This window comes from Ammospiza caudacuta, chromosome 10 (assembly GCF_027887145.1).
Source record: "Ammospiza caudacuta isolate bAmmCau1 chromosome 10, bAmmCau1.pri, whole genome shotgun sequence".
NCBI lineage: Eukaryota > Metazoa > Chordata > Aves > Passeriformes > Passerellidae > Ammospiza > Ammospiza caudacuta.
This window is the reverse complement of record NC_080602.1, coordinates 8,072,440-8,097,470: the sequence shown is the minus strand read 5'-3', so window position 1 is coordinate 8,097,470 and position 25,031 is coordinate 8,072,440. Positions and strand designations below refer to the sequence as shown.

General features: G+C 41.6%; 1 protein-coding gene across 1 annotated transcript in view; it reads left to right on the top strand.

Annotated features, from left to right (window-relative positions):
- Positions 1–12,459, top strand: part of OTUD7A (OTU deubiquitinase 7A) — a 99,419-nt gene extending 86,960 nt beyond the window's left edge. The window contains exons 13-17 of the mRNA XM_058811425.1: positions 1,889–2,016; positions 3,071–3,220; positions 7,337–7,451; positions 7,706–7,790; positions 9,940–12,459. Of these exons, the coding sequence (XP_058667408.1) occupies positions 1,889–2,016; positions 3,071–3,220; positions 7,337–7,451; positions 7,706–7,790; positions 9,940–11,373 (1,912 nt within the window). The 3' untranslated portion in view covers positions 11,374–12,459. The remainder of the gene's footprint in view (positions 1–1,888; positions 2,017–3,070; positions 3,221–7,336; positions 7,452–7,705; positions 7,791–9,939) is intronic.
- The last annotated feature ends 12,572 nt before the right edge of the window (positions 12,460–25,031 follow it).

The window sequence follows — 25,031 nt, the reverse complement described above, 5'->3', positions numbered from 1 at the left end:
TACTCTGTCCACAATTTTCATGGTCATGTAGCCAGCATACATAAAAATCTCTGAAAAAAAGTGGAATGATCATTGGATCAAAGGATGTGGCAGGTTACTATGGATACTTGTTAATGATGATTTTTCATTCTCATTAATCTTTAGGAAAATTCATACTGAATCCTCAGCAAGTGGCACTGAAATAATATAAAACAGGCCACATGAATTACTGGCAGTGATGGTAGAAAATTGAGCATTGAGGAGGTTTCCCAGCAAGGCTGTGGACTCTCTCTCCTTGGAGGTACCCAAAGGCTGTCTGGACACAATCCTGGGCTTTGGGTGGCCCTGATGGAGCAGGGGCTGAATAAGGGGTTCTCTAGAGCTCCCTTATGACCCCAGACACTCTGATCCTGTGGCAGTGAGCAGTGTGATGTGTAATAGCAGAGAAGGGTTTGAAATGTGTGAATATGATCAGAGACAGTGAATAAAGCAACATGGGGATGTGATACTGAGGAGGAAAAAAGCCCAGTGGAATTTTGGAGTTTGTGCAGTCAGGCATGTCATCAGCTGATCAAAGGGATAGAGATCCCTCTGATAACAGCTGTGTATGGAATATGCCTTTCACTTCTAGAAACCTCATTAACTAGGAGATGAGGAATAATTAGAGGATTTGAAGGAAAAAATTAGGACTGATAGGCTGGAAATACTAATGTGAGAAGATAGCTGGAAATCTTTCTGGCATATTGTCTTGCCAATAACATGATTCCCCTGAGTTGCTTTTGGCTGACAGCTTACTTTGAGGTGACAGAATGGACTGCAAATGCTGAAAAGCTGTTACAGCCAGCTGTGGAGAAGAGTTCAGTAAGGAACAGGGGAAGAAATTGCAAAACAGGGACTTTGGTTTGAACATCAGGAAACATTTCCTGATGAGTGTGGGTAGTGGGAGGAGGGATCCAGAGAAGAAGACATTCATTGACCAGTGAATGTCCTGCACCAGGATCATTTCCACCCTGCTATGCTCCTAGGCTGGGATGAAGGATTTTCAAGTGATGCTCCAGGGAGGAGCTGGATGCTGTGAGACCTCTGAGAGGTTGCTGTGTTTGTCCTACACGCTCTGGAGCAGTGTCCAGGCACTTTGCTCTGTTTCTGTTCTTCACATGCACAGAAAATTAACAGCGGTCAGTTCTGGAGGTTCCCTGCACAGCTGGCAAGAAGAGGACAGGAGCTGCCTCCATTTAAGAGTGTCCCTGTGTCACCTTGTTGTCAGGGCTCACAAAAGCTGGGCTCTGGGTGTATTATATTGTGAAGTTGCACTCAGCAGTGAATTATCATCTTCACTTTTGTCTGCTTCCCACAACCCTCCCATTTTTCAGTCTTCTTTCATCTAGTTTGTTTTTGTTTTCCAGGCAAAGGAAAAACTTTGAAATGTGGTACTGACATTAATGACATTAAACTGGGAAAACAGAAAGGGAATAACTGAAATCAAAAATTCATTAAATTATTTATGTAGTCGTAGAAGGGCTTGGTAATGGTCACCTAGAGAAGTGGAGACTTTACCAGATTTATTCTTGCAGTCCAGGTAAAAGAATGACCTCTTTGGTAGAAAATTAACTTTCTAGGTTGGTTTCTAAAGGTGCTGGGCATTTCCATCTCCTGGAAGATTGTGAGGCAGATCTAAAGCATAGTGTTACTAGCTGGATTTTTTTTTTATGCTGCTATTATTTTATTTACAAAAGTACATTTTCCTTTCCATTTCTTTTTACCTACTTCAATGACTGAAATATGGGTTTCAGAGGAGTGGGGATATAAGGTATAGTGAAGAAGAAATAGCTGCTGAGGTGTGTTGATCCAGCAAAGTCTCATGGTTGGTTCAAGCTGGTTCATAAAGTCTCAATGCTGTGTCTTCCAGGGTGGACAATGCAGAAGATCCAGTGTATGAGAGCTTGGAAGAATTCCATGTTTTTGTCTTAGCCCATATCTTGAGAAGACCGATTGTTGTAGTAGCAGACACAATGTTACGAGACTCAGGGGGAGAAGGTAAGAGCTGTAATTAGAGATCCATGCACCTCTGTAAATTGAATCAATTGTAAACTGATATCAGCAAAGGACCCAGCTGTAACACACCAGTGTTCATGGCAGAGCTGCTGCCTTTTTCTGAAAGGAAGGAAAAAAAAAAAAGGAAAACACAGAAGGATACTCAATCCATTTCTATTAGATAAAAGTAAAAACATACAGGATAATTATACAACCCTTGCTGAGAATCTCTTTATCCTAGATATTCCCTATTAACTTAAATAACCACCAAATTACAGAAAACAATACATTTCTGACTGGTCTAAGTGAACAATGCGCAAATTTTGCCATGTTATTTAGGTGCCTCTTAAAACTCTGCAGAAATCAATCTAATCTGACTTTGAAAATTTGAATTTTAAATGTGTGTATCTTGGATTTTTGTTTTTAATGACTCCTCTGCAGCTTCTCATTCAGAAGTTTACAGAATGTTTTATTCAGTTTGCACATGTGAGCACAGAAATGTTAGATCCATATGTGGAGCCAGCTCAAACCTATCGGAGCAGGACTCAGAGCATTAAATTCAGGTCACTCTCTACCATGAATAACAGAATTTTAATTCATGATGGGGTGTTACTTAATTTAAGGGGGATGTTTGGCTGATTAAAAGAGGATGTTCAGCAGGTGATGGAGTTTACAGAAATTTACTTCCACAAGAAAATACTGCATAATTTCAGTTTCCATTGCAAATGTAATGGTTGTAGATTATTCTGTAGGCTATTGAGAAACACACCTGAAAGACAGTGCAAAGCGAGGGATTCATGTTATAAGACCATAATGCCTTTACCAATAAACAGTTAGAGCAAGAAAAATTATGTAAGCGTGGAAGATCTTCATTATAGTTCTTTGTATATTTCCTGACATTTTATAATGAAATTTTACCTGTTGTTGTGACTGTTATCTGCATTGATTACCCCACTTTAAGCTGCTCTCCTGGAGCTCTGATGATATTGCAGCACAATTGTTTATACAACTCATCTGTTCTTTCACATAGTTGTACAAATCTCCTTATTCTCTGCAGCATTTGCACCGATTCCATTTGGAGGAATTTATTTGCCACTTGAAGTTCTGCCAAACAGATGCCATTGCTCACCTCTTGTGCTGGCCTATGATCAGGCCCATTTCTCTGCTCTTGTCTCCATGGAACAAAAAGACCAACAGAGAGAACAAGGTATGCTTTAAACACAGCAACACTAGCATATATATTGAATACAGTGCACACAGTACTTTCTTTTACCTGTAGATGTATTTATCTGACAGAAAGGAAACAATGCTCACTAAATTTTATTGCTGCGTGTTTAGGAGTCTGAGTGGCTCAATCACAAGACAATGGCACAGTCCATTTCTTCCTTTCAAACAGCTGGAATAATATCAGCAGACGGGAGCCTCATTTCTCTCAGGCACATCTCTCTGCCTTCAGTACCTCAGGTCCTACAAGAGCAGTAATGTTACAATAATGTTAAATGTCCTTCTTGAGGTTAGCAACTGCTTTTCTGTAGGATCTTCCTATACTTGTACTTTCACAGGAAAGGTGCTGGGAAAGAAACTCCTACCAGATATCCAGCACAGCCTCAGAAATATTAACTACTAACTTTCATGTACAAGTTCATACAGGTTAATTACAAGGGTCAGTGAATCAAAGTGGTGTTTGTTTTGTGTGACCTGATTGTACCTCTCTTACTTCAGGGCCTTAAATGCACAGGCTTCAGTTGTGTAGAGCAGCTGAGAGCATTTGGCCTTTATTTTGGGATGAAGGGAATGCTGTAGCTGCCAAGCTAGTTGCTGTTGGAGACTGCAGTAGTCCAGCAGCAACCACAGCATTGCTGTTGTCCTCTATGTGCTGTGACAGGAGGGAAATGGGCACAGGGATGCTCCAGCAGTGCCTGGGGCTTGTACCTTGTCAGCAGAGCAGCTCTGGCAGCTTTGGCACATGGCAAGGGGCAGCCACCATTGTCAAGTGTCAGCAGCAATGGCACAGGGGCCTCAGCACATGCAACTTAGAGCTGCACCTTCTTAAAAATAGCATCCTGGAGATCCAGGCCATTCATAACTTGTAGTATTTATGCTCTCACCAAGTGTCAGGAGCAGCATCTGAAGGTGTCTGAACTACTGCAGGTACATACACACATTTAAGCAGCTGCTGAGCTCTCTAGTGGAGGAGACAGTTATGCATTTGAGAAGTATGTGTGGTCACTTAAATACTGATGTCAATGCTTTAAGTTCTGCTTTGGCATACAGTCCTGTTACAGAACATTTAAAACACTACTATAAATAGACATAAAGGGAAAACATGCTAATATCCCCCTGTCTGGAGAGGATTTAAGACACATTTTGACACTTCTTATTACACAGAATCCCTGGCATTCTGATGGTCACCAGGGGCCCTCTTTGAAATCCAGTGTCTGATTAAAAATGGGTAAATACTTTTATATTAATGCAGGCTCTACTGATGCAGATCTTTTGTGTCTTTGTTTATAGAAAACACAGACTAGGTCTCAACTGTCCCTGGGATTGCTCCCTTGGCATTGGAGCTTTCCATGCTGCTGTGCTCAGGCCAAGTAACACTGTGAGAGGTGTGGCAATGGGCCTTGAACAGCACCGTGGCAGTTTCTGTGCCAGCATTTTATTGTACTGGCATGTTCAGAAAGAGTTAAAGTGCTGTTCTTTTTAGATGAATAGTGGCACTTGAGGCATGAGGATGAGAGCTGGGAAGTGCTGTGACTTCTTCACAGCACAGGAGGCAGCACACCCAGCTAGGGAATGGCAGCAGAGTTCTCACTGTGTGTGTCACACTGCCATGGACCAGCCAGCAGCTGTTGCTTGTCACTTATCCCATCTGTTGGAATTAGGGCTGGTAGGCTGTGCTTGGAGAAGTGCAGTTCCATCTAGAGAGCCACAGCCAAGTGAGGCCAGCACCAACCAAAGCTGCAGACCCTGCTGGGTGTCAGGTAGGTGCTGCAGTCTGTGCAGTTTGCTTTAGAAATGAATGGGGTGGACTCTGCTTGCAGCTGTGACAAAAAAATACTTTTCTATCAGGAACTTGGGGAAATCTTACATTAAACCCCAACTATCAAACAAAATTCCCTGAGAGAGAAATGCTCTTGCAGTGAAGACAGAATTTTCAAAGTTCTTCACTTTAGAAGATTTGTTTTCCATGAAAACAGCAGTGCTTCACACCAGCCTATAAGACTATACCTTAGAATGGGGATACAATCAGCACTCAACTCAGTGAACACATTTCTGACACTCAGAATGTGTACAGGACTTAAGACAACAGTGACATGCAACAGACAATCATCTCTAAGCTTTGTTGTTTACTTAACTTTGTCTTTTAATAAAATGGAGTATCACTAAGCATTTTTAGTACGTATTTTCAGTATCAGTAGAAGTAGCAAGCTTTTAAAAGGATTTTTTAAAAATTTGTTTATACACCAAAATATTTATTTAACTATGTGAAAATTAGTTAGTTTCAAGCTGCCCATAGAGAAGAAAGTCACATTTACCCTTTGAAGTTTCTATCCCAAGAAGAAAGTGCTTCAACTCTCTGGTGGTTCTTTGCTCCAAGCTTTCCATCATCACCTGTCCTAGGATTACAGTCACAGTTTTTTACCACGCTGTGCCTGTAAGGCCAGGTGCTACCAGAAGGGAACTGCTGTGTTGTAAACTAACAACATTGCTCTTTCCTAAGTTGCCTTCTTCCTTTAAATGGTTGAGATCAGATGTCAGTCCAGTCAGTGCCTGCTGGTAACTCAGTTAATTGGCAGAATATGCATTTTCCTTGTGAAACACGTTCAGTTAATTGTATTCTCAGTTATTCCAGCCTCTTGGTTGCAATAATTTCATTGAATGCGTTAGGATACGACCTCATATTACACCAGGAAGTGTTAGAAGTGCATTCATCTGTCACACCTGCTGCACATTTGTGCTGTTCCGGTGCCCCAGGCCGCTGCAGTACAGTGTATTCGGAACGGCAGACTTGTGCTCCCCGCGTGTGCCCGGAGTTTGCCTGGGGAGCTCTGGTCCCGCTGTGTCCGTGCGGAGCTCTCGGGGAGCGGCTCTGCGGGGCAGAGCGCGGCGGTTCCCGGCGCGGCCGGCAGGGGGCGCCGCCCCGCGGGATTTGGGCGGCCTCGGGCCTGTCCGGGCAGCGCCGGGGCCGCGGAGCCGCTGCGGGGGCGAGCGAGCCGCGCGTGCCCGGAATGCTGCGCCTCCGCTCTGGCCGCGCGTGCGTGCTGCGCCGCAGAAAGGGTTACAAACAGCACAGAGCCCCACGTGAAGTCGGGTTTCAATAACTGAGTGCCATGATGTTTGGGTGGCTTCTCTAGATTTCTTTGGCCTTGGATTATCTGGAATGAATACTCAGGGCAAGTCCTGAAGAGCTCTAGTGCAGAAAGGTAAATGCCTTGATTAGCTGTCAGAGGAGAAGCAGTGACCTGTACCACGCTGAGGATCCTATCCAGACCCTCAACAGCTTTTACTTGTTTTCCTAATCAAATAGAAGTGAATTGGTGGCTTTAATTAAAACTGGCATTGCTTTATTTCTTAGTCGCTTGCTGATGATGAATGATAGACACTCTGACATCCGAGTGTGGTCCCTGCATGCTGAGTATAAAGAAGAGGCAGAGTCATTAGGACAGAGCCTGAGCAGAGAGGGGAAAGAGCAGAAGAGCAAAACTGCTGGCAGCAGTGTTGGGCTGTAAGAACAATAATGGCCTTTGCACTGCACCCAGAGGCCTCAAACTGACCTCTTAACCCATATACATGTTGATCTCTGCTCTTCAATTATGTTAATTTAGTTTGAACGCAAAATCACGCTAGCTTCCTCTTGTTTTCTTTCTTAATGCTGATATCAATATATTTTTATTACAAAGGTACTAAACTAAAAAGGCAAAATAACAAACATGTTAATCTCTGATTCTGAGCGATAGGCAGGAATATTGCAACATTTTATTGCTTTCTGCTATTCTAATGGCTCTGTCTCCAGGAAATGTTGATTGTACAGTACAAATGGCCATGTGGTTCTCTCCAGAGGTCTCCCCTCCTCCACAGGTGACTACCATTCACTCCAGGAGCAATCAGAGTATTAACCTCTCCCTCTTTTATTGCACAAACATGAAAACAGGCAAATGGAGCCCGGTATAAATCATTTGTGGTGCTCTGAATGAGGCAGTTCTGCAGCACAAATTCTGCTCTTCTTGAAGCAGTGATTCTGCTTTTTACAGCTGAATCTTTTCTTCTTTTCATAATTTTTGTTTCCCCCACTCCAATCCTTGTCTCTTCTCTGTTTCAGCGGTGATCCCCCTGACTGACTCTGAACACAAGTTACTGCCTTTGCACTTTGCGGTCGATCCTGGCAAAGACTGGGAGTGGGGAAAAGATGACAATGATAACACCAGACTGGCCAAGTAAGACCTTTCTGTAACTTTGGTGTTAAGCAGTAAAATGTCTTGAGCTGTACCTGGTGGCACTACTGGGAGAACTGCTGACAGTGAGGGCTTGGTTCATGTGCTCTGCTTACATGGTAGGAGACATGGGGGGGGAGTTGTGTTCTTCAGCTCACAGTCACAATCGGGCTGCTGTTGTATCTCCCCCTGTTATGAAGTGTTGCTTTTTCTTTCAAGCTTTTTGACTGCTTGTTCCCTTCTTTTTTTATCTTTAGTTTGATTCTGTCTCTTGAGGCAAAGCTTAATCTTCTGCACAGCTACATGAATGTAACCTGGATCCGCATCCCCTCTGAGACACGGGTAAGGTAAACTTCCCCCTTGCTCCCACAGCATGGAAGATACAAGGATAGGCTGCCTGCAAACAGCTCAGTGCCCTGGCAGCAGGGACAGCCACTCATGGCTCACTGACACCAATCAGGCTTACAAATTTTTCTGGTTATTTGTTTTAATAGCACTGTTGCTTGTATATTTTTTGCTGAAATGTGTCTTCTAACTTACTTTTTCTGGTATAAATTTCAGTCATTTGTGTAATTTAAAGAAACCTTTTCTCACCACTGTCTTCTCAGAACTTTGTCTTGCTCTCCTGATGCCACTGTTAGGTCACCAATTTCTTTCTGATAGTGTATTTGCACTTGTGGACAACTCCCAGTTTGGAGTGGCTGACAAAAGGCCATAGACTGGCACTAAACTGTAGCCTGCCTCTTCCAGAGAGCTGTTTTAGAACTATGCCCAGCTGGCACTGAAATTTCTCTGCAAATTGCATTGAATAGGTGGAGGGGTTAGGCTGGAAGCAAAAGGTTGCTAGGAGAGCATGGAGGTGATTTAGACAGCCTACACTGATGGAGTTTGAACAGAGAAACAGAACACAAAAGGAGAAAGTATTTTAACAAGCTGCAAGAGAGGAAAAATCCATTTTTCTACAGTTTCTACAGTAGTAGCTACCATATCAGAAAAAGGAGAGTCAAAATGTATAGGTGGCCATTGAATCTTAGTGTGTATTGTGTAGGTGACCTTTGAGCCATAGTAAAATATCTGTATTGTATAAGTGGCTTATGAGTCTCAGTAAAATATATGTATTGTATAAGTAGCCTTGTCCCGATCCTTGTTGTTCTAAATGAGCTGCAGCTGTGATATCCTTAATTAAACAGCAGCTGTAGATAATGAAAATAACTGAAATAAAAAGAAGTAAGTTAGCCAGTCAAAGAGAACCTTAGAAGAGCCCTGACAAAGAAGCAAAAACAACACTGCTGTGAAAAGCTGCTTGTAAGAAAACCACCCAGAAAATATAAGACTCTAAAAATATGATAACAACAATATGATAACAACAAAAACGGTCTTGCACTTGTAAGTGGTGAGCCCTTGTGGAACCTGGGGTACCTCTCCCTTTGGAGAGGTACATTTGCTGCATGATCATGGTCAGGTCACTGCAGCACTTTCCCCTCTGCTCTGTGGGAATAACACCTCTGCTCCCAACTGAGTGTTGGGGTGCTCAGGGCTTCCTGGGGGAGAGGACATGTAAGTACCCAGGGACAATGATGGCAGGTATTTCTATACCAGAAGTATACACAAGTACAGAGCTTACCCTCCCCATGTCCTTATAGCCAGTTGAATATTTCAGATTTATCTCTAGCAGATTTTAGGTTCATGGTGCCTGAAAGCAAGACTGTTCTGCAGCAGTACATGAACAGAGTCCTGTTTTAAAGTACCCTAGGATTCATGTTATTGCATTTTCAAGGAAGGTGCTTTATCATGTAACTTAAAATATAAAGTGGATCTCAGACTTACGACCAGTTTTATCTGCATTGCCTTTCCAATAAACATGAATACACATCTTTGTATTCCTCAGCCTACTTGCTTGAGTTTAATGTTTGATATTTCATATGAGATGTTTAGCTCTGGTGCATCCTCCCTTTAATTTTCATGCACCAGAGACCTAAATAAATAAAAAGTCAATTTAAATAAGCTGGGTTTTGAACATAATCAATTTTGAAATACTGCTGCACACAGGTTTGTGTGCTGTATGCCCCTCACAGCTTTCAGCAGCAGCTAATTCCCCTTCCATTGCATCTTCCCCAGCTCCTTTCCCGTGGCCTGAGGGACAGCCTACACTGCTGATCCTCCCTGTCCTGGCTCTCTGGGGCAGGAGGGAACTTGCTTTCCCCCATGACTCAGGCATTGACTTTCACAGAGCATCTGAGTGACTGACCTCTATTCTACAAATGTGTCTGAAATGAGCCAAAAGCTACTTAGGAACAAGCAAAATACATAGTAAGCACAGTTAGAAAAGCTTTATTTAGTGATGGAACCAGTCAAAAATGTTAGTTCATAAATTAAAAAGTGTATTTAAAATCAGTGTCAAAATCTGTATTGAATTTGGGGTAGGTATTTTTGCACCAACTCCTGTATGAAATGGATTTTGCTGTATCTAATTATAATTCCTTTTCCATAGCAGGCCCCTTTGGCTCAACCAGAATCCCCTACAGCTTCTGCTGGAGAAGACGTGCAGTCTCTGGCTGACTCCATGGACTCAGACCGAGAGTCCATCTGTAGTAATTCCAATGGCAATAACGGCAAAAACGGTAAAGAAAAAGAAAAGGACAAACAAAGGAAAGATAAAGACAAAACCAGGACGGATTCAGTTGCCAATAAAATAGGAAGCCTCAGTAAAACCCTGGGAATTAAACTGAAAAAGAACATGGGTGGTCTTGGAGGTCTGGTGCACGGGAAGATGAGCAGAGCCAATTCAGGGAATGGAAAAAATGGTGACACAGTAGAAAAAGTCAAAGAGAAGAAGTCCAAGTCTCGCAAAGGGAGCAAAGAGGAATCTGGACAGTCTGCGAGCGCGTCTCCGTCAGAGAAGACCACTCCATCTCCAACTGACAGAGCCAGCAGCTCCCCCACTGAAAAGGTGAACACTAAACCCTTTTCTGACAAGCAGTCTGACCCATGGAAGTACAGCACAGACGTGAAACTCAGCCTAAATATTTTGAGAGCTGCCATGCAGGGTGAACGAAAGTTTATTTTTGCTGGCCTTCTTTTGACCAGTCACAGGCATCAGTTCCATGAGGAGATGATCGGCTATTACCTGACCAGTGCCCAGGAGCGCTTCAATGCAGAACAGGAACAGAAAAGAAAGGAAGCTGAGAAAAAGGCTGCACTGAATGGCTCCTCTAGTAGGAAACTGGAGCCAGAGGCATTTTCAAAAGAAAAATTAGAACCATCTCCTCAGGATAGGGCATCACCCGTCTTACCTCAAAGCCATACGACCCAACTGGTTTTAAAGTTTAAAGACCGCACTAGTCCCACTCCCGGGTCCTTTTCTTCACCCAGCAACGGTGCCAAGAGAAGTGGCCCCATCCCGGTGTCTGCCCACTATAGCCATACCCCCCCCGTTCAAAGGCAAAGTGTCATCCATTTGCATGACGTCAACTCCAAGCCATCGAGCTTCCAGGATGATACCTACAAGCCAGTGGTTGGCACCCTGAAAACCTGTGCCACCTACCCCCAGCAGAACAGGTCGCTGTCCTCGCAGAGCTACAGCCCCGCACGGCTGCCTGGGATGCGCACGGTGAACACGGTGGAGTCGCTGAGCTACGCCAGGCCGGCCGAACACAAGTCCCAGACCTACACCAACGGCTTCAACACGGGGGACGTCAGAGACTGCTTGGAGTACGCTGACGAGGACGCTCCTCAGAGCTGGCTGAACAACGACAAAAACCAAGGCAGAAGCACAGTTTGCCCAATATATTCCATCCAGCAGAACCGCTGTAAGAAGGAGAACTGTTCCTTTTATGGTCGTCCTGAGACTGAAAATTACTGTTCCTACTGCTACAAAGAGGAGTTAAAGCGCAGGGAGAGGGACAGCAAGGGACACAGGCATTGAGGATTCTTCCATGACTACTTAGTTTTACCATTTTCTTACTTACAAAGTAAACAGTGTTGGATTGCAGTAAAAGGAATCCTTAAAGAATAAAGGATTGATGAGTAAATAGTGTCTAGCTCTTCGCTTTTCTGGGGCAATGAGGAAATAATAGGAATAATTTATCATAAAAATATTATTTTCCATTTTGTCAGTGTCTTTTTTACATGTACTGGTAAGCTGAAGGGTTGTTTACTCCTTTGTCAGTGCAGTGTATATGTTTGGTCAAAAGTTTACTAATGGTGCCTGAATTTACACTGACATCACTCAGGTAGTAGAATGATAGGGGAATGTCATACTAGTGAAGATGTGGTGTTGTAGTAGGATAGTATCTGCCTTGCAGACATTTGAACTTATATAGGTATAGAGTATTTTTTCCTTAGTAAAACCTAAATTTTTCATAGCCTTTTTTTTTAGGAGGGTAGTGATTTTGCATACTGCACATTTTTAACATGGCAGCATATTGCATTGCTACTAATGTTTGTATATTTCAGTCTGAAATTGAATGATTTGAGAAAAATGGGAGTGAAAAGTCTGAATTCATGAGGGCTGTAGGTCATCTTATTTTTCAGTTCTTACCAATTATTTCTAAATTTTCATTGAAAAAAAAAAGTAGATTTGAGCCACTTTTGTTTGCACTGAGTTTTTAAAGAGGTTTTATAAGAAAATTCAATATGACTTCATGTCCCCAAGCCCCCACACCATATAGTTCTGCACACCTGAATTTCAGAAGTATTTCCGTTGATGTTAAAATACAGAAAAATATTACAATAAAATATTTTTAAAAATTACTAGGTATGGAAAATTTGATGACCAGCTAGGAAATTTAGGATCATTCCAGACTCCAACTGCTTGCCAAAACCAATGCAATGCATCAAGTTATTGCCTTAGCTAGTGCATGAACCTAATCATTATTTACTTATTCCTTCTGAACATTATTGAGTGATAATTATTGCAAGTGTAACTACTTGAGCCTTTCTTGAAGACTGTTGGCTCCTCCTCTTTTCAAGTCTCCTAGAGTGAGTCATCTTCCCCCCCAGGAGGCTCCCAGATGGCTGTTAAATGCCTCCAGCAGGAATGGCAGCTCCTTGCACAGATTTGCACAAGTCTGAGATCCAAATATTTACATGTTTGCAATACTTCTGAAAATAAAACTTTGCTCACAGAAGCATTTCTGCAAAGCAGACACTGCAGATACTGTTGAAGTAGATGGATGCCATGAGGAAGTTTTCTGGGATACAGCTCTGGGTTTGCACCCCTCCACCATCAGCTGGCAGAATGCAGAACAGGAGCTCTTTGGTGTTGTTACCCTTGTGAACAATGGCTCATTTTAAGAGCCAGTTTTGCATAACAGGTGAAAATACTGCCTTCAAGGCTGCTGACTCTGCCACCTCAAGGTGCAGAACAGGAGTTCTGCCTTCCTCATTAGGGAATAACACTTTTCTGGCCCACACAGGAAAGATTCTTTGCCAAAGAGTCTCCATTTCTGATTATTTGCTTGTTGCAGCCCAATTTTAATTCTTGAAAACGGTGGCACCGTTGCATACAGTTAATCCTAATTAACCCTGAAACCAAGTCCCCTGTGAAACAAGATACACAAACTTCTGCTGCTGTGTCCTGGCTTTCAGAAAAAGCATGTGAGCTTTTCCAGTGTCCCAGACTGGTAGAACTGAAAACATATTTAAAATTGACCATATTTTTAGGTTTTCTGCTGAATGGGAGTTTTCAAAATAAGTTAGCTGTTCCATGAATCCAGACCTGTACTTTGTACTTCTTACTGTATACTAAGCATACACTGAATCTTACTGAACTTGCATTCCTTCATGAAAGGGAAATATTGGTATTTGTTAAAGCTCCATGTGACTTCCGTCCTTGAGGTAAGCACCTTCCAAATGCCATGTCTCCTGTTGCATACACTGGTAAGCAGTGTCCTGTTTTGCTTTGCTGTTGTGATTATTACATTTAAGTTCTAATTGTCAAAGAAAACTGGGATTGCAAATTATTCTAAAACAAGCCAGACCATGTTAAAAGAAATTCAGTATTATACCTGATTGTATTTGCTGCTGAGACTGAGAAAACTGGCAGGATAAGACTTCAAGAAAAACAGAAATATTTAAGAATTCTTAGGGCATTAGAGTAGCAGAACTGTGTGATACTCTAAGAATCATTTCTGTGTAAAGTTGTCCTTAAGAAATATTACATTAGCAGCAAACCACACCAGCCCATGTGCTTAAGTGAGTTACATCTGTTCTGAATGAGGAAAAAAGCAGTACATGTGTAAAAATAAGCAATTACCATAAGATTTTGCTGTTTCCCATTTTCACAGGACTTGTTTCTATAGTATGTTTTTAATATCTTCTCATAAAAGAAAGAGATTTACAACTGGTCAGCATTTAGGTATAATTTACTCTGTTCTGAATTATTTAATACATCGTGCTTGTGTGTTAGATTATTTTGAAAAGTAAGTCGGTCTTGTCCGTGTTGGGTACCAAACCTGAGTGTTCATTATCATCCTCAGGACACTCAGATATTTCACTAAATATTTACCTCTATAGGATTGCTCACTTTAAAATATCTGTTGTATGAAATACTGACAGAACCCTTTTTATTTGTGCCTATTTCCTTAGAATCTTTTTGTTGGGATATCTTTGAATAATTTTCTAATTGCTGTTTTCTTTTAGAATTCTCTTCAAACATTATTTCTGCTTCTGGGCTTTGTGGCAGCTGTGCCATAGCTGTCATTAAACAGACCAAACATGCAGAATCTGTGCCCTCCTCCTGAAGAAGTGTTGTTCCATTAAAAGAAGACTGTAACTATAGAAGAAAATTTTCTACCTATTTTTTTAGAGAGAATTCCCAATTGCTTGTGAGTTGCATTCATCAGGGCTGAAAGATAATTGTGCCATTCTTTAGCTACATGCTAGAGGTAATTATATTTGGATGTATTTTTCTGTTGTACTGTATGCTGACCTCTCAGTACTCTTTTGTGTTATTTTTCCTGACAATTGGAAGTGTTTGCAGCCCACAGACCAGCCAGCCCTGTGCCTGATCTGCTCTCCCTACACCCTCCAGAGCTGTAGAGTTCCCACATAGTCCCAGATATGGAGAAATCAGCTTTGCTTTGGAGGGATCCTACTCATTCCTTCTGTTAGCCCGACTGGCTGCAATGCACACGTGTATTTTTGCATTTGTATGTGCTTTCCCCCCCTCTCTTCTTGATATTGATTCAGCATTTGTCACTGCAGTCCAGATTTCGGAAGTACAGAGTAAATACTGGGTAGGCTACACCTTCCCAGAGGGATCACCAGGAAATATTTAGGTTGGAGGAAGCTGGAATTCTTTTAAAGTGTGAATGTGCAATTTTTCTAATTTAAAAAAGGCTTAAACCTATTATGCAATTTTTTTTTTTTTACTTTTTTCTAAACTCTGATGCAAATGTCGGTTTGTAACAGAGGACACCTGTGATACATAATGGGTTTCAGTCATGCTTTATATTAAAGTTTCATTTAAAATTATTAATACAGAGTTAATAAACCACTGTTAGAGTTTACTAATATATTTTCAGAGGTGGGTGTCAGTTGTAGCATATGTCTAACAAGCAGCTCATTCAGAAGAAGATTTTGTAGATTATCAAAAGTAACTTCAGATTTTGGATTTTAAAGCAATTGGTGAACCTTTTGTTCTATAAATACAATGGCAATATTGTCCCAGCTTTCTTTAGCAATTAGTTGCTTCTTCCTGAATCAAAAGTAACATGAGGAGCATCAGTAAAAGAAAGGTGCAGTACTTGAAAAGCTTTGTGTTGCTGGCATCCTGGAAGTCTAAGCAGGCCAAGTGGAGCGTTCAGGGTGTTTGTGGGGCTGGGAGCTGAGGTGTGAGCAGTGCAGCGCGGCCCAGAGGGCGCTGAGCACGCTGCCCACGACCGGTCACAGCCGGCTGCAGGGCCCGGAGGGCTGCTCCTCATCTGCTGGGGTGGTGAACGTGCAGGTATCAAAACACAGCACAGAGCTGACAAACACTGCCCTCCACCTCCCCTCTTTGACACAGCCACACTGGTGCTCACCTTCACCAGTGGGACTGCTCTCCCTGACAGCAACCAGGCTGCTTCTCTTCAGAAACTCTCAGCAAGAGTTACACAAGAAATGTTTTTGATGGAGGCCTGAGCCTTTGGCAGTGCCTGCTCCCCACAGGCTGCCTACCTTCCTCTTCCAAGGAGACAGTGGATGAGAATTCTGGCTGAGGAGTAGAGAGAAGCCTTAGGTCTGTTTGGGCTACCTTTGCTGTCCTCTGCAGTGCGTGGACAGAATCCCATTAGCAGTGGGGGCCTTAAACCAGGTGCTTCATTGACATGTAAAACATTGCAAACTGGCTAGTAAGGGAGTACGGCCTTCATAGCACTGTGAGTGTTTTGCACAGGTGAAAACCCATATGTTCATAGAAACCACAATGATCTCAAACATAAGTCCAGAGAGGCAAAATAACTGATGCTGATTGTAGATGGCGTTTCAGCTTAGTGTATTTTAAGTCTCTGTCAGTGTATTTGAAGAGTATTTGTTTTAGGGAATGGCAGCTTATGTGGAGGATCACCAAACTATAGCATAGAAATGAAATTTTTTCAGTAACAGACACTAATATCTATTTTAATTTGCACATGGATTTCCAGTGTATTTGACTAAAATATTATATTGTTAAAAATGAGAGGAAAATAACACAAAGGTGTTTGTAAGTATGTTCTATTTCTAGACTTAAGGCTGTATTATGTTGGAATTCTACAAGCCAAGTTTAAATTGTAATATAGAAATTATTTTTATATTATTTTCAAAATACGTTACAGAGCAATATTTTGCGCCTTTATTATAAACAGGGTCATCATTTTAGTGGGTTACTTTCAGAAATGCTGGTAGAAATTAACCATGAAAAGAAAGCTTTGTAAATGTACTTGTTTTTAACTGCTCTGTCTGTTGTGCACATTGTATCTAATATGAGTTGAATATACATTTTTTTTTTCAATTGAAAAGCTTTAAATTTTTCTTTATATATTTTGGTACAACACTGTTCCTCTCTATTTAATTCTCTTCCAACCCTAGCCAATAGCCACTTTTATAAGCAGCTTCTGAATAACATGCATCTGGAAAATTTCCTTACCAAGTGAAACGTTTCTGCACAGGTATTGATTGACTTGGGACATTCATAATACACCCTGAACCCATTGGAGTAGGATTTGTTTGGGGTTTTTTAAAAAAGAATCAGCTATTTATTATTCCTTCAGAATGAAAGTCAAGAATGAATGCAACCATTTAGCATCTGGAATAAAAAAATCACTCTAGATCATGGAAATGTCATCCCTAATGGGCAGGTACATCCTCTTAATATGTATCAAGTAGGCATTAGCTTCTTGCAGATTGAAGTGTTCAGATTTTATTTCTTCATAGTTCTTTTTACTGTACATATTAATTACTGATGAACTGTGCAAAGAAAAAAACTAATGCCTATGTTAAATTAGAAGTCTGTGTAGTTTTTAAAATTCCCTAACTTTTTTGGTTTAGTTTGTTGGGATTTGTTTGTTTAAGAATTACTATTAAGGTATTTACTGCAACCAAAATTTTCAAACCTGGATACCTAATGACTGTGCATCTGGGTTTCTCCTGATCAATAGACTGGTTTTAAGGTGTATCAGTTCGTGTAGGAAGAAAAGCTCCCTCTTGGTTTCAGAAAATCAATTGAATGTTACTCAAACACATATTCAGGTCTTTTCCTTATTAGCACTCTACACTTCTTTTCAGTCAGTGGAATTTACATTTTATCTTTAGCGCTCTTCCATGTGGGAACAAATAGTTGGGCTTATTCATAAAATGATTGTTTGAGTATGGAGAGACTTGCCTTGTACCAAAACACCACATAATTGTTTAACTGTTGCATTCTTAATGGGGCTCTTGTATTCCACTGCTGCGGTGGGGAAATAAGACCTTATTTTTTCCTTGGGTATCATGATCCTGTTTTTTGTCTGGTTGGGTTATTCCTCTGAAGTGAATATGCTGTTCTGATTGCTGTTTTCTGATGGTTTATCTCCCATTACCTGAATGCCTGTACTGTACCAAGAGAATTGAAATGGCTGATGCACATTTGCACTGTGGAACAGGCCATGTGGGTTAAAGCCACCGTGTTCCAAACAGCCTTAAAGTTATGACTCTCTGGGGACTGAGAGTCACTTAACTGGATGCAGCCTCTGTCCTACTTCCTCATTTAACCATGACTGTAAAACTTTCAAGCCTGCTGTAGTCTGTGTGTCTCTAGACACATTTATCTGAATACCCTGTAATCTTAACAGAAAATTTTCTTTAAAATAGTGTGCTTCTTTGATGAGTGTTAATGTGTTAGGAAACCTTAGTCAAAAGAGGAGATGGAGTAAAGCCAGAGAAATTACTGTGGCTAGTGGAGGAACCAGGGCACCAAAATACTAAAAAGGGGGAAATTATTAAGATGTATCAAAGCCTGTCAACATTGTATGTTTTGTAGATCTTCCTGTATTCTGGGAAAACAGAGAAATGTTTTTGACATTCATCTCTGCATCTAATGGAGCCTCTTACTTTGTTGCAGAGGTTTGCTCTTGGGAAAGACAAGAGAAAAGGAAGCAGTCTTCCCTTCTTAAAGCAAATTCTAGAGGCAGAATCATCTGAGATTGCAAAAATATGATCCAATGTTGGAACTGAATAGTGCCTAACTCTTACATGCATTCTGTATTTAATTTCCATTTTGCCCCTTTCAAACACCATTTCTTTAGAAAAAGAAGGATGGGGAAATTAAGAGACTGAGCTTGTATGTTAAAGATCCAGTTCTTCCTTCTTTCACATGTGGAATCTATATAAACATGAGAAGAGTTACACTAGAGTTGCACTTACCCTGCTGAGAGGTAAAAGCCACCAAATAGGTAAATTCCATGAAATTGCGTTGCCACAGAGTAAAATGGAACCTTTGCCTGATGAAGGCTGACAGCATGTCAGCAGCCTGAGAGCCATGGCTGCCGTAGCTGAAACAGCAGCTCTTGGTCATTCTTGCCTTTAACACAGGTGCAGTTAACTCTGGCCCACGGTGTCTGAACAGTATCTTTGTAGTAAAGATGAAGTGAAACACTGCCTTGCTGCCATTTGCTTCCAGGTTTGAGTAACAAAAAGCCTCTTGCCCATGCTTTTGGTTAAAATATGCAGGAGATGCAGCAGCAGTATGTGGCATCTCACGCTCAGAGAATGCCCCACATCTCCTTTAAATGGGCTTTGCAATCAGGTATGAATTGAAACACAGCCACGTGGGCGTCACAGAAGTGCTGTCATCTCTCAACTTTGAAAATTGTGTGCACTTTAAATACTAACAAAAATGGAGCAATGGTTTTATTGTTTATTTGCTCAAGATTCTGAGTAGTGTAAATACAGTCTTTGTATAATGCACAGTGTGTGTACAGTACAGAAGTGCTTTTCCCTCAGAGCCACCAGAGAGTTTTGCACGCACACGGTGCCCAACTCTGCCCACTCACCCTAACCAAGGGGAACAAACAGGATTTAGGCCTAGACTAAATAATGGATGAAATTAGCCACATAGACCTAAACAGCTGTGAGTACCCAACCGAAATGTTCTAGGCCTGCTTTGACAGCTTTGTACAAAACTCCATCCCAATGACTGAGATTAGGTTTGTGCTTTTTCCTGGGGAGGAGCAATTACTTCTGTGTCTTTTCCAAGCCCATTGCTCTTAGTCTCTAACTCCTGTGTTTGTAATGTGCCAGGCTTAGCATGATTCAGCTAGGAAGCAGTTTTTAAAATCTCCATAGAGCTCTTGTTTTCTTTTTGGAATCCATCTCGAGTTTTACTTTGCATTTAATTTTAAGACATAAAATATTATGAACTTTTCATAATGCCTTGAATTTGTCTCTTGTGGGGCTGAAAGACTTTGTTCTCCTTGGGAGGCCTTGTTCTTCTTCATTGAGTCTTGTGACTAACAGTTTTGTATGGAAAAAGTTGAATGAACCATTGAAAGTATCTCTGCTGTTTACATGTACTTCTGCCATTTGGTACACATTGTGTTGTTAAAACCCAATGCCTCTCAGACATGGGCAAAGCTTGAAGGACAGTCTGAAGTACTAGATGCAAAAGGTATATGTAGTTAATTCATCAGAACTCCACTGTTGCTATTATAGAATATGCCCCCCCCCCCCCCAATTGTTTGTACGTATTTTTTCCTATTGCTAACTTTTGTTTAATCTTCTGTTTTCTTAGACAAATTCTAAAGCTCTTGGTCCTTAAAGCCTGTGATAGATTTTCCAGTAAAGATTTGGTTTTGCAGTTCAGGTTGCACATAGAGTGGCTTGTCTCCCAAACAAGAATTAAGGTAACAGATGTTGCACCCTTGGCTTAAAAAAGTTTTTTTACTCATTAACTGAGAGTCTCTGTTCAATTATAACCAAAGCTAATTATATAAAGTTTAAAGTGTCAGGACTGGTAATGTGACTCTATCTAATAACCTGACCAACTCAGCGTTTTTAACCCATAGAAATGTACAATAAGTGTATTTGTATTTGAAGTCTATTTCAAAGAAAGTAGTTGGCTCTCACTGGGGCTTAAGAAAATGTTAATAAAGAATAAAGTAAGTCTCTCTGATTTTGGTTGGCTGAGAATTCAACTTCTTCATAGTCTTACCACTCTTCTCATTTTTCAGAGTCTGAGTTTCTTGTTGCCTTCTATAAGTTTATACTCTTTTAGCAAATATTGACTTAGGCTTTCAATAAACTATGTAATAGAAATTACAGAAATTTATTTATAGCTGAAATTACTCTTCAGGTTTTTTGTTTGATCATTTTCATGCAAAAATGAATGAATTTTTCTTTTCCCATTTCCCCTCCGTATTTATAATTTCAAAACACACTTAGTTGCAGTCACCTTTCTCTGCAAAAGAAAACAGTTGATAATTTTTAAGCTGACTGCCATATTGTTTGAATCCACTGTTAAAAAGAAACAGGAGCATTAATTAACATTCAAGAATAAGAAATATTTCTTCTTGTGAAAAATGTGAGTTCTTGAGAACCTTTTCTACATACAGTTTTCATTCAAGTTAAATGTCATTTTTAATCTGATCCATACTTTGACAAAGATGATGTGTAAGAGCTGTTTTTAGCAGTTGGATTGTTACTTTGTAAAGTATTAAAGCACTAAACCAATTTTTGCAATAGGTAGTAAAACTTGCTTTTGTTTTGAAAAACTTCCAGTTATAACTGTTGCACTTTTTATAGCAGAACTGTATTTAATTTCTTTCTTTTATGAAAGATTACTCAAAGTAACTGATAGCTCTGTAATCTGTGTGAATTGGCTTCTCCATTATTTGAATCTGAGAGAAGCTATGATGCCTATTCAATAAAATTAACTTATTTCTAAAGTACCTGTTTGCTTGAATTCTTGTTTGTGCTTTCTCTGTGCTCTCTCAGGGTGATGCTGGACAGACCCAGGGAAGAAGCAGGGACAAGGGTAAGGGGCTGCTGCAATTTGTGAGGGCAATTGGCTCAGCACAACCTTGTGTGCTGCTGCCATAAAGTGCATTTAAATAACAAATTGAGTCCCTTCCCCGAAACTCCATCTAGCCTGGATACCTTGCTGAAATCAAGCTGTTAATTCTGTTACCTCAGAGGAAACAAAATTAAAGTAGTTCAAGCAGCCTAACATTGCTATAAACCCCAGATCAGGAGCAAGTACAAGTCCTGTGGCTAAGATTTCATTTCTCTTACCTGTTGTAGGGGCTAATTCTCTCTTATCTAATTTCAGTGTATGTGGGGGGATAGAATGTAAGAAAATAAAGACAGTGCAGAAGATAATCTCAGCCTGAGGAGGTGCAGCTGTACTAATCACCAAAGATTAGGAACAGGCCTGCCCTTAACAGGCACAGCTGTGTCCAATAAGGATGAGTGCTGTACAAGAGTGGGGTAGCTGGGTGAGAAGGGAACTCGAGTTTGTTGCTGTGCTGTGAGGAAGGAGTCAGTGCTCTGAGGAGCTGACCATGAGAAATCACTGAGAAGGTCTGGAGCTTTTGCAATACGATGACAAGTGTACATCAGAAATGGTGACAATGGAATTGCACCATTGAAAAACGTCTGTGCCACAGTTACTCAGGTCAGGGACACACTGGAAATGAAGAAGGCATTACAGGGGCTGCCCCTTGAGGGAAATAAATGAAGGAAAAAGAAAAAGACCAAGGGTAGCTTGAGTGAACAATTTAAAGCAGCAAAAGGAACCTGAAATGGAAGTAGAGGCTGTGGTTGACGTGCCAGACATGTGCCTCTGAGGAGGGATGATGAAGGCTGCTTCAAGGACTTAGAGGGCTACACTAGCACCTGATAATAATGGTTTACAGAACTACTGAACAGCTAATCAAAACTCACAAAGTGCTGTGAATCTAAGACAAAAAAAAAAAAAAAAAAGTGGCAGTGGCTAGTGAAGGACCCCGCTATTAATACATTTCAATTAGAAGGTAAAAAACCAAGGTGACACATACCTTGTTCTGATAATTTTCCAGAATTTCTGTGTGCTAGCTGGGTTTGAATACAGTAACAAACACTTTCCACAAGGCTGGCTACTGTGTTACCAAGTGTGTTATACATTTGCCATTAGCGTAAAGAATTTGCAGGGTTGAGAGAACAGGACACATCCAAGAAGGAAGATGGTTTTTAAGCAGGGCTGTGCTCATCTGCTGTTTCTGCTACAGCATCCAGATCCTTTCTGTGGAGCAGAATGTAGCTATGGAGGAAAATACTGATGTTTTTCCTAAGAATCTCCTATCTCAGGCCACAAAACCGCTTTTCTGGCCTTATAATTGTTCTGTTCTTCAAGCAGGTTATTTGAAGGACCTGGTGAGAGTGCTGCATAGCTTAGCTGTGATTTTTTTTTCACTGTGTAACTTTATGTACAGGCCTGGGCATGTTCTCAGGTCCCAGCTGGCCCTCCCAAAGCCAGATCACAACACCCAAAGAGGGAGCCTAAGCACAGTACAGACTTAGCCAAAAACACAGCCACAGCACAGCTGTGATTTAAGGCTGGCCATTCAGCTGTGCCTTTACTTCTATTTAATAGTAAAGTGGTGAAGTGCTGTCTCCTTGAAAAGCTTCCCCTCTCTTAGCAAACACCACATAACACGCAATTTTTACAGTGACTGGGAGCATATTTTTACTTCTGAAGTACAGCCCTTCCATTTTAGATCTCCTTAATCACAGTGATTTTGTGGAGAATAACAAATTTCCCATTCCTAGATTTAAAACTTGAGTTTTTTCCTTATTTCCTTCAGCATTAATTATCCCTCCTAAAAATAGACAGGTGTGGTCCAAAAATATCCAGTGGAGCCTTAATGAAAGGTTTCTTGCAGGGAAGCCAACAGCCAGACCTGATTTATTCACCCAGTCTTGTTGTTTTTGCAGACCCACCCTGCACTAGGTTCCTGTTTCCAGGCTTGACTCTTATTTGCTCACCCGGTTAATCAGCACAGCTGCCTGCAAGCACATGTGAAGTGGAAGCCATCCCCTACGCAGTCTTCTGGGGAGTGTGGCTGCCTTCAAACCTTCTGCCCCTGAGAGAGGCTCCTCTCGTGCAGGGAGGAAGGTGCATGTAGGTCATTTCCTTTGGGGAACCTGCCAAGCTGCTGTGCCTGGGAGCATGGGTGTCTCCCTTGGCTGGCCCTGTAAGCTGGCAGCAGAGGAGGGACAGCATTCCTGAATGAAACTTTCTTCTTTCTTCTTCTGTCCAGTCATCCTGTTCCTCCCAGCAGGCTGCAAACACCATTTGTACAGCAACCCCAGAGAGGGAAACCTTGGGATTTGTTACAAGACTTCCAAAGTCAACAAAACGCTTGGAAGTTAAACCAAACCTGCAAGGCCTTGCAACTTCATGGATCATTTCAGGGGGTTTGAGTTGGTTCTCAAACTCAGCTCTGAGGAGTGGTGATTCTGTCTTTTGGTGCAGGAAGTCTTGATACAGCCTGGGTTTGGGGCCAGCCACTTGTGGGTGTGCCCATCTCACTACTCCCCTCTGGGCAGATGGTAGCTGTGATGTTGATTCTTAGATGTATGTTAGCTTCCAAGTGTGGCATTTTGAGAGTCCCAAACTGACATCTTTTTTGCAAAGGGTGAGGCATGAGGCTTGAGAAAAAAAATGCAGGGCCTTTGAAGTGCAAGGCTTTGAAGTTAAAAAAAAGCTAGCAAATTCCTGCTGCAGTTCACTGTCTGTGGAAAATCTGGAAGCTAAGACTTTTGACCAAAGAGGCTGGATAACGTTTAAAAGGAACAGACTGGGGAAGTGTGGGTTTAATGTTTTACCTGTTTATGCAGTGGTGGAGAAGGTGAGCTTGATTCAAAGAGTGTGTACCAAAAAACACTGTCAGTCTCTGCCTTCCTTCTCTTCCACTGTGAGACTGAGTGCATTCAGATCACGGACATAAAATGTGTGTGTGGTGGAAGGGGGGGGGGAGGAATTTCTCTCTTCCCGTTGCTATTGTGTTTTGTTATGTTTTGTGTCTGTTCAGTTTGTCTCCAGGATCAGAGAAGTGACTCAGAAAGTTATTTCCACAATAGGAGAGCATGGGAAAACACAAACATTAGTCTCTTAAAGACACACAGCCCTGTTTATCACACACTGACAAGCCTCACTTTCTGACTGCTGGAATTGCTACCACATGAGCTACTTTTCTCCTTTCTTTAGAACCCTATCAGGATTTTGCACCTTATGCCTTTCCTTTTGTCTCTAGAAAATTACATCAAACTCCCCTACCCTCTACTCCTTATTTTTCTATACTTATTTTCTCCCTCTTTAACTTACCTTCCCCATTTATTGTACCTCTCATCTGTTCCTCACATAGGTTCATCTCATCCCTCTTTCCATGCTCCTGTGCACATGAAAGCCTCCACCAGCACCATCTCCTATGCCCTTCAGCTGGGCCTTTTTTCTCAATGGTGTCCTCATATCCACCAACTTGGCAGTACCACACCTTCCCTCTGGGAGATGTCCCAGTCCCACCTGGTATGCCTCTGAACAAGCCAGCCTGGGCTCTATGAACCTTTGGGATCCTTTGGAGTATTCCCTGTAGGTCCTAGTGCTGCAGGCCCAGACCTGCTATGCTGTGCTCGGCCAAGCATTATCATCCAGTGATGCAGTGAAGAAACCTGGTAAGCAACAGCATCCTGGAGCCTCCCTTAGTCCCAGCCCCTGGTGCCAACCCCTCCTTTTTGACTGAATAGTTGTTTCAGCCAGCAGGAGCCAAAGATTAAATCTAACTTCTGCCAGTGCCAACCAGGTGGGACAAGTTGATCCTTTATTTACAATTATGATGAGGTAGCAATTATACTCTCGGGCTCTTTTCTCTTGGTGAGGTAGAGCTATTACTAAGCTCAGTGGTTTGGTTTTGTTAGCACACCTTTGGGGCCTGCTCTTGCCTATAACCACCATCAAGTTCTCTTGTGTCTCTCTTTTATTTTTTTTTTTTTTTAATGACTTGTTTAAATAATCTTGTTCTCTGAGTTGCCCAAAGCACAGATCTGCCCCATAGCCTGTGTTCACTCATGCTTCTCTCTTCCTCCTTGCTGCTCACATATACGGGCATCCAG